The sequence below is a fragment of the Rana temporaria genome, chromosome 13, assembly GCF_905171775.1.
Source record: "Rana temporaria chromosome 13, aRanTem1.1, whole genome shotgun sequence".
In the NCBI taxonomy this organism is placed as follows: Eukaryota; Metazoa; Chordata; class Amphibia; order Anura; family Ranidae; genus Rana; species Rana temporaria.
This window is the reverse complement of record NC_053501.1, coordinates 49,567,936-49,583,267: the sequence shown is the minus strand read 5'-3', so window position 1 is coordinate 49,583,267 and position 15,332 is coordinate 49,567,936. Positions and strand designations below refer to the sequence as shown.

At 46.1% G+C, this 15,332-nt stretch overlaps 1 protein-coding gene across 6 annotated transcripts in view; it reads left to right on the top strand.

Annotated features, from left to right (window-relative positions):
• The window catches only part of DPF3 (double PHD fingers 3), a 354,464-nt gene that overhangs the window by 233,079 nt on the left and 106,053 nt on the right, over positions 1-15,332 (top strand). For 4 of the 6 annotated variants that reach the window (XM_040333669.1, XM_040333675.1, XM_040333673.1 and 1 more), the window contains exon 7: positions 11,251-11,292. The exons of the other annotated variants lie outside the window; for them this stretch is intronic. In XM_040333669.1, the coding sequence (XP_040189603.1) occupies positions 11,251-11,292 (42 nt within the window). The remainder of the gene's footprint in view (positions 1-11,250; positions 11,293-15,332) is intronic. 6 annotated transcript variants of the gene reach the window in all.

Below are 15,332 nucleotides of genomic sequence, written 5' to 3'. Positions count from 1 at the left end.
TACAATTTGGCAGCCTGTCCATCTGGTGAGTGCGCATTTTGCTCACTTGGTGCAAGATAATGCAGTGTCACTGGTGTGATTTGAAGCACTTTAGTGGTGATATGGAAGATGGATATACATCTATGTAAATGCTGACATTTTTAGACATTTGCTATTGTTTTAATTTGGGACTTTATCACTCTAGCTCTTTGCACTTTAAATGTTTATTTGTTAGCGCTGCAAGTTTGTATTATACTAGTAATAACCTGTTTAATTGAGATACGGTAGTTCCCAATCAGCTTGTATGGGTGCAGTCTTTGTTCTCAACCGGGCCGGATTAACATAGGGGCTATTGGAGCTGCAGCTCCAGACCCCTTCCTCAAGATAGGCCCATTTGCCCAAAAAACTTTGAGGATTGTAGCTCGGCGACCAGGGGTCACAGAGACTACACATTTGGGTGGTATGTAGCTGAAGACTCACTCAACCACTGGTCAAAATATGGGCCTGCTATCATTTATGGTTCCGGAGATACGGGGCTGCTTGCGCAGCCTGTCAGAAGCTACATACAGAGCGGCCAGTTTAAATACAAGCTGACACACTCAGCAGGACGACACATTGACCCTACTGCTTGATTGTTTTATACGCTTGTCATGTTCTTCTGAAATGTGAGTGTAAACTTTTAACTTTTTACTTCAAGTAAACTTTTTATATTTATTTACGCTATGTGCACCCTCGTTTCTCTTTTTTGCTCCGCATACTCTGAGACAATTGGAACACTTACCAGTGAAATTGCCTATTGATATCATCTGTCTGGTTTTCCATCGATTGGTCCCATACTGAATTATATCTGAGTACTTAGTGATTCCATTATCCTGTTTTGGAGTTTGGATATCGTTACCCTTTAAGCCTGAATGACCTGATAAGTATATACTTACTTGGGTCCAATCCCTCTGGTAAGCCTCTTATCATATCAACTGGTGGTGGATCTACTATCATATCTTCAGCACTAAGTCACTTCTGGTTGGAACGTTTTGATTTTCTCCATAGACATTCTACAACAATTTTTCACTACATTTGTGGACTATTTTGGGCACTTTTGGTGTTTGCACCACTTTATAAGACTCATCCCTGAAGTCTTTCTCATTTTTTCACTCATATATTTTTAGCGCTGCACTTATTTTCTTTGTTTTACTTGTTTGCAAAATGTATCTAATTTTGTGGTGTTGGCTGCCATTAATATTTTGCTAATTGATAGCGCGGTGAATGTGTGTACATTTGTATATATATTTTTTACTCTGTATATTACTTATGGTAATTAACCCCTTGCCACCCAGGCCAATTCTGACAATTTTCTCTCCGAAAATTATTTAGAACCCTCAAACATACACATATAATATATAACACTAAAGTTCGCACAATTTATTTTTGTATACTAAGCCAGCGGTCATCAACCTTGTCCTCAGGACCCACTAACAGGCCAGGTTTTATGTATTACCTTGGGGAGATGCAGACTAGAATACTGCAATCACTGAGCAGCGAATGATATCACCTGTGATGTATTTCAGTTATCTTGCAAACCTGGCCTGTTAGTGGGCCCTGAGGACAGGGTTGATGACCACTGTCCTAAGCAATGCTTTTTTTACAGGTTACATGTTTAGAGTTACAGAGGCGGTCTAGTGCTGGAATTATTGCTCTCGCTCCAACGATCGTGGCGTATATAACCTGTGTGTATCTGGCTCTGATACTAGCCAGGGCCTTCCCAGGGACAGACTAGTATCTCTCCCCAGCCTGTCCCCACACACCCTCTCACCTGCTGACCTGTGGATGGGGGAATCACTCCTGCAGTGTTATTGTGTTCTGCCTGTGAATACAATCATCAGTGTTGCCAACTATAGCTGGCAGCACTGATTGTTTTGGGAAAAACCTGACAGGCTGGTTGTACTCAAGTCAGATAATAGATTGACTTGTGTAAAACCAGCTAGCCCATACATAGATCGACTATGGCTGGTCTCTGCTTAATTGGCGTAATTTCAATTTAGATATAGATTTCAATGTATGTACCGCTTAACCACTACGCATTTCCTAAACATCCTTCCACAAACCTTTACATTTTTCCTTCCCGGATTCCTTCATCCTCCTCACCTGTACATACCCTCCACACTTTTCTCCTGTACATAGTGCCCGCTGTCATACCCTACAAACACCTCTCCTGTACATAGTGCCCACTATCGCACTCTGCACATTCCTCTCCTATACATAGTGCACCCTATCGCACTCTCCACACTCCTCTCCTATACATAGTGCCCACTGTCATACCCTCTACACTTCTCTTCTATACATAGTGCCCACTGTCATACCCTCTACACTTCTCTTCTATACATAGGGCCCACTGTCATACCCTCCACACCCCTCTCCTGTACATACTGCCCACTGTCATATCCTCCCCACTCTTTTTCTGTACATACTGCTCACTGTCTTACCCTCCACACTCATTTAATGTACATACTGCTCAGTATCATACCATCCACACTCCTTGTCTGTACATACTGCTCGCTCTCATACCCTCCACATTCCTCTCCTGTACATACTGACCATTGTCATACCCTCCACACTCCTCTCCTGTACATACTGCCCACTGTCATACCCTCCACGCTCTTGTCCTGCACCTACTGCTCACTGTCATACCCTCCTCACTCCTCTCCTGTGCATACAGCCCACTATCATACCCTCCACACTACTCTCCTGTAGATACTGCCCCCATCATACCCTCTACACTCCTCTCCTGTACATACTGCCCACTATCATACCATCCACACTCCTCTCCTGTACATACCGCCCACTGTGATACCCTCCACACTCCTCTCCTGTACATACTGTAACCCAACCTTACCCTTCACACTCTACATACTGCCAACTATCTTTCTCTCCACATTCCTCTCCTGTACATACCGCCTCCCATCATACCCTCCACACTCCTCTCCTGTACATAGTGCCCACTGTTAGACCCTCCACATTCCTCTCCATCACCTGCACATACTTCCCAGTTTTATACCGTCCCTACGCCTCTTACCTACAAAAACAGTTCTTTAAAATTATACTGAATATCCTTAATATTACTAGCTTTAGAATGGGCACACTTTTGTTAGTTCAACTAAAGGAAATCTTCTCAGTCCTCATATTTGTTCTGCCCATTATTAGTACTTGTTTAATTTTGTGAAGTGTCCCTTAAAAATATTTTTGAAATGTTGGCAACTATGCACTTAGGCACTGCCCAAGGGTCACCGGGTCAGTAGGGGGCCCCATGAGAGGCTCCTGGGATCCTGTGATAATAAAGCGGTAGTAAACTTCGCTAACATTACTTCTTTTTAGAGGCCCTGAGGTAGGTTATGCCATAGTGTACAAATATGCAAAAATTATAGACTGATCATTTCGGTACAAAATCAGAAGGGGATCAAATACTTTTTCTTTATCGTACATCACGGGACACAGAGCAGCATAGTAATCACTATGTGGGTTATAGAGTCTACCTTCAGGTGATGGACACTGGCACTCTCAGACAGGAAGTTCCCTCCCTATATAACCCCCTCCCATACCGGGAGTACCTCAGTTTTTCACCAGTGTCTAAGGTGTTGGTCACGAGTGAACATGTGCTCTGAGGATCTCCACTGGAGGGATCCATGCTGGATTTAAAAAGCCTCCATAGAATCCGGACTTGTCCAAAGTGCTTCATAGCCAAAGTGGACGGTACCCAGGCCTCGGTACGAAGAACGAGGTTTAGCCTATAATGCCTCTCTTCGGAGGGCTGGACCCTGGGTTCCGGGACTTTGTGCCTTCCAAGGACCAAATGTTTTTCTGCTGCCAGGGTGCTATATAGGTCCAGGGGAGTGGTATTCCTGCCATGGACCCCGGTCCCTGAAGATCTAGGACAATACCCACGGTGAAGGGTGAAGATTGGGCCTCTTGCTTGGCAATACCCTGCAGCGTGGAAAGGTAAGAGGAAGTACCTACCGAACTTGGTTCAACAGTAGGTCTTCCATTGGGGATTATGGGTCTCGCCTATTTTATGCTTCTATGCATGGGCAATTTTAAACCACTATGTCTTCTGAGACAGGATGGCTCTGGCACCCATATACCTCCCCTAGCTGGTTTCTAGTCTCTGCTGCTGCGGCTAAGGTTGGAGGTGTGTCTTGATAGATTTTCTTTTCTTGCCAAAAGAAAAAAGAGGACATTACCATCCGGTGTGTAGCGTGTTCCTTGCGGCAGCCTGAGCGAGTGGCGTCCCAGCAGCTTCCTGGGTCTCCATCTCCTCTGTCTCTAGAGCGGCTTCCCCCCCCTGCTTCTCCTGCCGGCGGCGCCGCATGCAGGCGCGATTTAGGAAGTACAGTCGGCGGCTTGATGAGGGAGCGGGCAGCGTACCGGCGTCGTCCTCCTCGTCTGACGTTACGAGGAGGGGTGTGGATAAAGCCTGGTGAGTGAGGCAGTTGATGGCTGGTGGGACACAGATCGCGGTGCAGTCAGAGAGGCTGCCACGGAGGGTCTAATAGATCTGCTGATCGGGGAAGGCTTCCATTGGTGACTCAGCACTCATCAGGCAGTTAAGAACACACCAGTTCAGGAGCCTCAAGCTCAACACTGAACACACTGTTTAGCAGACACTATATATATATATATATATATATATATATATATATATATATATATATATATAGTTAGCGTTGTTTTTTTGCAGCAGACTGAGCATTTGGACCAGGTTGTTTTGCGGATCCGACCTCAGCATTGGCTCAGGTCTTGACAGCACTTGGTATACACTTTGCTCAGTACTTGGCTCAAGAAATTTTTGGCTGCATCAGCCAGGTTGCTCAGCATTAGCTTAGCCCCCCTAGGCTCAGGGAAGCTTAGAGTCTATCTAGCATCTACCCTAGCCTGATTTCTTCAGCTGTGACAGTGAGTTGTCACAACAGCGGAGTACCTCGGAGTTGCACTATGGCTCTCAAGGGGACTACCAAAAATGCTAAAAATGTTAAAAAGCAAAATGGGTTCCCCATCGGGCTCTGAGGATCTTGGCCAAGCTTCAGCAATGCCGTTCTCCCCTAAAAGACCAGAAGTTGTCGCCCAGAGCGAGCCATCAGAGTTACTGGGTGCTACAGCTGGCCCTATCCAACCGGCTCCTGTCCATGTAACAGAAGAGGTGTTGGCTTCCACCCTGGATGCTGCTTCTTTACCAGAGAGGAAGCGGGCTAGGTCCCCCTCTCCTATGTTTGAACCCCCAAACGCGGAAAAAATTTCCGCAGAGGAGATAGAATTTCCAGGAGACCAAGCAGACGAGGGCCTGGAAGGATCAGATTCCAAGGAATCAACCATAGAGGAACCTTTCCCAGCCTCCCAGGCGGAAAGGCTTTGGATGCAGTCCCTAGCGGACATGGTAAGGTCGGCATTTAAGTTGCCTCTGCCAGAGCCACAGGCTACTGCAATATCCTCTTTGGGCTCCTTGAAAGCCCCGCAGATTAACTCTTTCTTCCCTGTCCACCCTCTGTTAGAGGACCTGATTTTTCAGGATTGGACTCGTCCGGATAGAATCTTTGTTCCTCCTAAGAGGTTTTCGGTTCTCTACCCGATGGAAGAAAAATATTCTACTAAAAGATGGACTGTCCCAACTGGATGAAGCCATCTCCTGCGTTAATAAAGCCTTGACTTGTCCTGTCGACAATATTCAAATGTCTAAAGATCCTGCCGATAAACGGCTAGAGACTTTACTGAAAGCTTCTTTTGCCACAGCAAAGGCGGTAGTACAGCCGGCCGTAGCTGCCATAGGCGTTTGCCAGGCATTAAAAGACCAAACAAAACAGGTTTTGAAGGATATTCCAGCTCAACAAGCTCGGGAATTGTCCGACCTACCGAGAGCCCTGTGTTTTGCAGTGGATGCCATTAAAGACTCTATCCAGCAGGCTTCCCGTCTCTCGCTATTTTTAGTGCATATGTGGAGACTCTTGTGGTTGAAGAACTGGTCTGCCGAGACTCCTTGCAAAAAAACTCCTAGTGGGGTTTCCCTTTCATGGAGAAAGATTGTTTGGGGAAGATCTAGATAAATATATACAAAAGATCTCTAGTGGGAAGAGTACTCTTTTGCCTGTTAAAAAGAAGTTTAGAGGCCCCACTTTTAAACGACCAGCCTCTCCGGCCCCAGGACCCTCGGCCTCTAGGCAGTATCGATGGCCTCCCGGTCGGTCGGGCATGGGAAACAAGTCGCAAGGGCAGGCTCCGGGTAACAAAAGACCCTGGATCCGTAAGCTGGGTAAACCCGCCCCAAAATCGGGTTTATGAAGGAACGCCCCCACTCACTCGGGTGGGGGGGAGTTTTCAGTTTTTCTCAGAGCTCTGGGAAGACAGAGTCCCCGACAAGTGGGTTCGCTCCACGGTCGCTCTGGGTTACTGGCTGGAGTTTCGGGAGTTCCCCCCCCCCTCCTTGCTTTCTTCTATCAAATCTGCCAGGCGATCCGGTAAAGAGGCAATCTCTCCTATCAGCCTTAGATCGCCTCTTGTTTCAAGGGGTAATTGTAGAAGTGCCTGTTTCAGAACAGGGGCTGGGGATCTATTCGAATCTCTTCATTATTCCAAAGCCAAACGGCGACGTCAGGCCAATTTTGGACCTAAAAGGCCTAAACCAATATCTGAAGATCCGGTCCTTTCGGATGGAGTCTATCCGTTCGGTAGCCGCCACCTTGCAAGGGGAGGATTTTCCTGGCGTCCATCGATATAAAGGACGCGTACCTCCACGTTCCTATTTTTCCGGGTCATCACAAGTTCCTTCGGTTTGCAGTGGGTCAGCGCCACTTCCAGTTCGTGGCACTCCCGTTCGGTTGGAGATCCGAGCAGCACAGTTAGCCCTGCAGGCATGGACTGCTGAGTTGCGAGAGTACAGTCTGACAATGCCACGGCTGTGGCATATATAAATCATCAGGAGTCGGTCGGGCAGCCCAGAGAGAGGTAGACCAGATTCTCGCTTGGGTGGAGACTCATGTCCCTTTCAAATCTTGGCGATTTTTATTCCCGTGGTAGAAAATTGGCGGGCAGACTTCCTCAGTCGCCAGCAGCTGTCACCAGGGGAATGGTCTCTCTATCCCGAGATCTTCCAGGTCATTTGCCGGAGATGGGGGTTACCGGATGTGGACATTATGGCATCCAGGTTCAACACAAAACTGACCAAGTTTGTGTCCCGGACAAGGGACCCGTTGGCGTGCGAAACAGATGCTCTGGTGTGCCCGTGGCATCAGTTTTCTCTAATGTATGCCTTTCCTCCATTGCAACTGTTATCCCGATTCCTTCGCAGGGACAGAGTAGAGGGCAAACCAGTAATTCTGGTGGCCCCAGCGTGGCCCCGAAGGTCTTGGTACACGCTGATTGTAAGGATGTCAGTAGGGGAGCCCTGGACTCTCCCGCTCCGCCCAGACCTGCTCTCCCAAGGTCCGATATTTCACCCTGCCTTACGGTCGCTAAATTTGACGGTCTGGCGACTGAATCCCTTATCTTAAAAGGGAGAGGGCTTTCAAACTCTGTAGTCTTCACTTTTAGCGCCAGAAAAACAGTTTCTCGGCTGATCTATTACAGAGTGTGGAAGGCATACGTAGCCTGGTGTAAGGCCAAGGGTTGGCACCCCCGTAAATATATCATTTGGAGGATTCTGGAATTTCTACAGCTGGGTGTAGACATGCATCTAGCCGTCAGCACCATCAAGGGGCAGGTCTCTGCTTTACCCATCTTGTTTCAAAGACCGTTAGCTGCCCACTCTCTTGTCAAGTCTTTCTTGCAGGGAGTTTTATGAATTAACCCACCGGTCAAGGTTCCCTTGTGTCCCTGGAACCTGAACCTGGTTCTATCAGCACTACAGAAGCAGCCTTTTGAACCTTTGGCCCAGATTCCTTTGGTTTTGCTGACTAGGAAGGTGGTGTTTCTGGTGGCCATGTCTTCCACCAGAAGGGTATCAAAATTGGCAGCCCTTTCATATAAAGAACCATACTTTGTTTTTCATAAAGACAGGGTCGTTTTACGGCCTCATCCTTCCTTTCTCCCGAAAGTGGTATCAAGCTTTCACTTGAACCAAGATTTGGTTCTTCCTTCTTTTTTTCCAAATCAGAGTTCTGTAAAAGAAAGGTTGCTACATTCCTTGGATGTGTTAAGGGCCGTTAAGCTCCATCTTAAGGCTACGGCCCAAATTCGGAAGACCGGTGTGTTATTCATTTTACCAGATGGACCCAAGAAGGGTCAGGCAGCATCAAAATCCACTATTTCCAAGTGGATTAGACAATTAATCTCTGAAGCCTATGGCTTAAGGGGGAAAGCTCCTCTTCTGGCGGTTAAGGCTCATTCTACTAGAGCCGTGGGCGCCTCTTGGGCGGCGCATCATCAAGTCTCCATGGCTCAGGTCTGCAGGGCAGCGACCTGGTCGTCAGTCCACACGTTTACAAAATTTTACCAGTTGGATGTTAGGAGGCGTGCGGACACGGCTTTTGGGCGCGCAGTACTGCAGGCTGCAGTATAGATCCTCGCGTCCGGTGGCACCTGTTTTTTTTTCTGGAATGTCTCCCTTCCCTCATTAAGCATTGCTTTGGGACATCCCACATAGTGATTATTATGCTGCTCTGTGTCCCGTGATGTACGATAAAGAAAAAGGGATTTTTCTAACAGCTTACCTGTAAAATCCTTTTCTTGAAGTACATCACGGGACACAGAGCTCCTGCCCCTCTTATGGGGAATATTGGGATTTGTACTGCTTGCTACAAAACTGAGGTACTCCCGGTATGGGAGGGGGTTATATAGGGAGGGAACTTCCTGTCTGTGCCAGTGTCCATCACCTGAAGGTAGACTCTATAACCCACATAGTGATTAACTATGCTGCTCTGTGTCCCGTGATGTACTCCAAGAAAAGGATTTTACATGTAAGCTGTTATAAAAATCCCTTTTTTCCCCTCACTGTATCAACTGATGTCAATTTGAAATTATTTTTACGAGAAAATCTCCTGCTCAATTATGTATACATTCTACATTTTAGCAGTCATTCAAAGGGGAACAAGGGGGTGAAGAGGCCTTGGAAAAAAAAAATCAAAACTGGAGCAGACAGAATCTGGATCAGCTGTGCATGGCAACCAATCAATCTTTATCTTCAGCTTGTTCAGTTAAAGGGAAACTAAAGTTTTAAATAACAAAAAAATGCAAGCAGGCTCGCTCTATATTGCAGAAGAGACATGCAGTGTCTGTTTTGCAATAAAATAAACCTCCTTGCCTGCTCGCAGTCTTCTGCAGAACGTACACTGAGCTGAGCAGCTCAGTTTACATTCCAAGCCGAGGGCCGGTACCCAAAAGGAGCCAAGAAGTTGATTCCAGCAATGGGACATTGAAGCAGCGGTAAGGATTGTGGACTTTAGATTTGCTTTAAGCTTTGAAAATAAAAGATAGAAACTGACTGTCATGTGCAACTGTTCAAGTTTTAATAAATACATATTGTTATAAAGAATTGTTAAGGAGTAACTTATTCTGGGATAGTGGAGATGAAATCCCAGTTCTACAGATACAGGGCCAGATCCACAAAGATCTGCCTATCTTTAAGGTAGGCGTAGCCTATCTCAGATACACTACGCCGCCGTAACTTACAGCGTAGTTTTCGTATCCACAAAGAATTTGCGCCGTAAGTTACGGCGGCGTAGTGTAAATGTGTCGGCGTAAGGGCGCGTAATTCAAATGACAAAGATGTGGGCGTGTTTTATGTTAATTCAACTTGACCCCACATAAATTACGTTTTTTTTTTAGCGGCGCATGCGCCGTCTGTGGGGGTATCCCAGTGCGCATGCTCGAAATCACGTCGCAAATAGTCAATGCTTTCGACGTGAACGTAATTTACGCAAAGCCCTATTTGCAAACCTTTTACGTAAACAACGGAAAATTCAACGCTGGCCCGACGTCCATACTTAACAGTGTGTACGCCTCATAGAGCAGGGGTAACGTTACGCCGAAAAAAAGCCTTACGTAAAAAAAATGCGCCGGGCGGACGTACGTTCTGAGAATCGGCATATCTAGCTAATTTGCATACTCTACGCGGAAATCAACGGAAGCGCCACCTAGCGGCCAGTGTAAATATGCACCTAAGATCCGACGGCGTACTAAGACGTATGTCAGTCGGATCTAGCCCACATTCAGGCGTATCTTTTTTGTGGATACAAAACAAAGATACGCCGGAGCATCCTAGAAGTTGCGCGGCGTATCAATAGATACGCCAACGTAACTTTTGTGGATCTGGCCCACAGTATGGAACCAGTTAAGTAACCAACTAAAGTCTATTGTTTTCTTTTTAAGGTTTATTAAGCCTAGGTTCATTCACACTGACTGCAGAAATGAAATTGTGCGAGTTCAGCTGAACTTGCACGTTTTTACTCCCGCATGTCAGTCCCGACTCCGGGGGAGATTTCAGAGACATCTGTGCGGGTTTCTGCAGATGTCAATGGAAATCGCACCCCGAAATCTCCTAAAGAAGCACTGAAGCTACTTTTGTGAATCGGTACATCGTCGCACCGATTTGGACGCTGCCATTGCCACCGATTTGGCATGCGATTTGACATGTCAAAGCGCATTAATGTGAACCAGGGTTGAATGAGGGTTTGAAATGTTTTTTTCCTGCCTGGGAAAAGACTCCTAATTTTTTCTGGAGTTGTGCTGTTCCACAAGTGCAGTGGTGTATCCAATGCCTGTGTTTATGTCAAATGTTTAATTGCTGTCTCAGTGGGCAGCCATTGAAGGGAAAGACTAAAGCTTGAATCTGTGCGTGTTAACACAATGGCCAACAGAGACCAAAATGTGTACCAAGTTTTTTTAGTTCAGTGTACTCTTTCAAACAAGGCAGTTCTCCCTTCTGGTGCACATGTAAACATGCCTTAACTCAATAAAGCTGCAAATGGGCAGTCAGATTAAGATATTGACATACATTTTACTTTTATGAAAACCTGCTTCAGATAATAAAGTGATGTTAGTGAGGCCATAACAACAAATAATTAAAAACCATAGTGCACCCTGTGGCGAAAGCAAAAAGTAATGTGAGTATTTGTTTTTAGTTTTGGAATTAGTTTCAGGACCCAGAAATGCTATGCACAGCTTACTACAAACTTCCATGCAAACTCACCCCAATATAGCTAATCTTGCTCTTCCTCCATTTCCATTCCCTATATGCCTTGGTATGCCGCAAGGTTTACTCTTCGCTCTGTTTCTCTCTCTCTCTCTCTGTTGCAGATAGTTACAAACAAAAGCATAATCCAAAAACAGCCGACAAAGGTACTTAAATGTTATTACCTTTCACCTTACCTGTACAATATGTTAAAAGTACATGAAAGATGAATAGGGTCAGGCTGTACCTTGACTCATGGGGGTTGATTTACTAAAACCGAAGAGTGGAAAATCTGGTGCAGCTGTGCATGGTAGCCAACCAGCTTCTAAATTCAGCTTTGACAATAAAACCTAGAACTCGATTGGTTTCAATGCAGAGCTTCACCAGATTTTGCATTCTCCAGTTTTAGCAAATCAACCCTACGCTGTTTTCTTTTCAATGACAGTTTGGCTGATGACTATAAGTGAGCATTATACATATGAATTGCCTAAAATGTTATAAGTCTAGCTAAAATGAGATTATGCTTGTGACAGTTTTTCTTTAAATGCACAATAAAATTTAATGTTATACCAGATATTGCACATTTATCTCTGTTTATGGGTTTGCTAAATGATCAACTACATTGAGTATTCATAAATTTTTGTTGAAAAAATTGTATTTTTATACTCACCGTAAAATCCATTTCTCTGAGTTCATGGACGGACACAGCCTTAACCACTTAAAGACCCGCGTATTGTAAATGTACGTCCTCTTTTTAAATATGGATATCTCAGTAACGGCAGCAGCCGCTGCCACAACTGAGGTATCCATATTTTCTGTGGGCGGCCGTGTAAACGATAACGGCGGTCTCCACGGTCGATTCGCCGCGAGATCGCTGTTATCGGTGGCGGGAGAGGGCCCCCCCCCCCTCCCGCCGCTTTTCCGCGCCCTCCGCCGCTTACCGTAGCCGTCGGTAGCGGCGGAGGAGATCCGATGCTGCCGCCTGGAGAGCGAGGACTTGAGTGAGGGCAAGATGGCCCCCACCCGTCCTCATAGCTCTGCTGGGCGGAAGTGACGTCAAAACGTCAGTCCCGCCCAGCCTCTTAAAGAGACAATTTTTTTGTTGTCATTTTTTTAAATGACAAATTTTCCTTTTTTTTTTTTATTCTTGCATTTAAGTCTAAATATGAGATCTGAGGTTTTTTTGACCCCAGATCTCATATTTAAGAGGACCTGTCATGCTTTTTTCTATTACAAGGGATGTTTACATTCCTTGTAATAGAAATTAAAGTGATCATTTTTTATTTTTTTTTATTTCAGTGTAAAAAATAAGAGAGCAATAATTATAGCCCTAGAGCTACTCTGTAGCTCAAAAAATGCAACCTATAGAATTTTTTAAACGTCGCCTATCGAGATTTTTAAGGGTAAAAGTTTGACGCCATGCCACGAGCGGGCGCAATTTTAAAGCGTGACATGTTGGGTATCATTTTACTCGGCGTAACATTATATTTCACATTATATAAAAAAATTGGGCCAAATTCATTGTGGTCTTATTTTTTAATTCAAAAAAGTGAATTTTTTCCAAAAAAAGTGCGCTTGTAAGACCGTTGCGCAAATACGGTGTGACAAAAAGTATTGCGATGACCGCCATTTTATTCTCTAGGGTGTTAGAAAAAAAATATATATAATGTTTGGGGGTTTTAAGTAATTTTCTAGCAGAAAAAACTGTTTTAGTCTTGTAAACACCGAATCTGAAAAACACCTAAGGTCTTTAAGTGGTTAATCTTGACAAAGTGGGTATTAGCCTTCTTTTAGGAGTGACTAGGCAGAATGTGTTAACATCAAAGCTTAACAGCCCTGCCCAGGGGGGCGGTCCTACTGGCTATATCCCCTCAGCCTGTACTCAGCAGATCAGTTCGTCAAAAGCAGTACAACTTAAAAACAAGGGGTGTGTGCTGTGTCCGTCCATGAACTCAGAGAAAGGGATTTTACGGTGAGTATAAAAATCCTATTTTCTCTTTCGTTCATGGACGGATACAGCCCTAATCTTGACAAAGTGGGACGTCCCAAAGCAGTGTCAAAAAACAAGGGTGGTAACAGCATAAAAATAAACTTCACCCCAAAACAAAACAGAGCTCCTCAACTGAGGAGTTGCAACTCTAAACAGCCGCCTGCAAAACTTTGCGGCCGAAAAGAAGCATCCGAAGATGCATTCACCTAAACTTTGTAAAGTTTAGTGAAAGTGTGAACGGACGACCAGGTCGCCGCCTTACACAACTGGGAAACCGACGCTTGATGTCAGAAAGCCAAGAAGCACCCATTTCCCTGGTCGAATGCGCCGTCACAGGAAAGGGGGGCGCCCAACCCTTTATGCCGTAAGCCTGAATCACTATCTGTCAGATCCACCTCGAGATGGTGGCCGACGAGATCGCTAGGCCCTTCTTGGGACCAGCCACCGAAACAAACAGTGAGTCTGACCTCCGGAACGGAGCAGTAGCAGATAAGTATACTCTCAGAGCTCGGGCAACGTCCAAGGAATGCAACGCTGCCTCTTTAGGGTGCGACGGATGAGGACACAAGGATGGAAGTACAATGTCGTCATTGAGATAGAAGGCCGAAATGACCTTGGGTAGAAAAGAAGGCTGAGGACACAGCACCACCTTATCCTTGTGGAAGATCAGATAAGGAGACTTGCATGACAAGGCTGCCAGCTCAGAAACTCGTCTAACTGACGTAACAGCCACCAAAAAAAACACCTTCTGAGAAAGTATCAACAAGGGAATTTCTGAAGCACCGAGAGGACCAGATTCAAGTCCCATGGAGGTAGCGGAGGATGGCCTGGAGGGGCCACATGCCGAACCCCCTGTACAAATGTTCTCACTAGAGAGTGAGTCACCAGGGGTCGCTGAAAAACAAACAAACAAACTAGGGCAGATATCTGCCCCTTAATCGTACTTAAAGCAAGCTTTTGGTCCACCCCACGCTGTAAGAACAGCAGGACTCTGGAAACCAAATAAGTCTGCGGATTCCACTTAATTTCCTCGCAAAAGGCTAAGTAAGCCTTCCAAGTGCGATGGTAAATCCTCCTAGAGGATAACTTCCTAGCCTTCCTCATGGTAGGAATCACAGAATTTGATAGGCCACCGGTCTCTTAGTACCTGGCTTTCAATAGCCATGCCGTTAAAGCCAGCGACTGTAAAGCAGGATGAAGTATGGGACCTTGTGACAGCAGGTGTCCTCTCAGCGGTAGATGCCAAGGGAAGTCTGCTACTAGACGCACTAGATCGGCGTACCAAGGACGCAAAGGCCAATCCGAAGCAATTAGGATCATTGGAATCCCCTCTGCGAAGCAGATGATGAATGAGCTTTAGAGGAGGGAAGACATAGATTAGCCAGGACTGACTCCACGGTGCCACCAACACATTTGTTGTGTCTGCCCATGGGTCTCTTGACCTGGCCACAAACCTCAATACCTTCCGATTGAGTCAAGACGCCAGGAGATCTACGTCTGGCATGCCCCATCTTTGGCAAAGGAGCTGAAACACATCTGGGTGCAGAGACCATTCTCCTTGGTCCAGCATCTGGTGGCTCAGGTAGTCCGCCTGCCAATTTTCCACGCCCAGAATGTATAGGGCCGGTATGCTCCTTTCTGCCCACCTCAGGATGTGAGCGACCTCCGACGCTGCAGCCGAGCTTCTTGTCCCTCCTTAATGGTTGACATATGCCACCGCCGTGTGGAGAGGCGCAGCCTGATCTCCGAAGTTCCAGGACATTGATCGGCAAGTGGGAATCCTCCGGAGACCAGAGACCGAACCGGTAAGGCTGGCGTCCGTCGTGATCACCATCCAGTGAAGGGGAAGGAATGATTTCCTGGCCAGAAGTGCCGGTGATGTCAGCCACCAAACTAGGGAGGTCCTGACCAGGTGGCTCACCCGGATTTGCACTTGTCCCATCTGGACAGAGTTTCCTTCTGTAATACTCCGTGTGTGAAATTGCACATATGGTACCACCTCGAAGACCACCATGAGGCCCAGGACTCGCATGCAAAAGCGGAGTGACGACCACTTTTGGGATGTCAACTAACGCATCGCAGCCCAAAGGGTCTGCAACTTCTCCACAGGGAGAAAAACTTTTGCCTCTGAGGAGTCCAGAATCAACCCCAGATATACTAGGCGTTGAGTCGGTACCATTACTGACTTCTGAGTGTTCAGTACCCAACTAAAGTGTC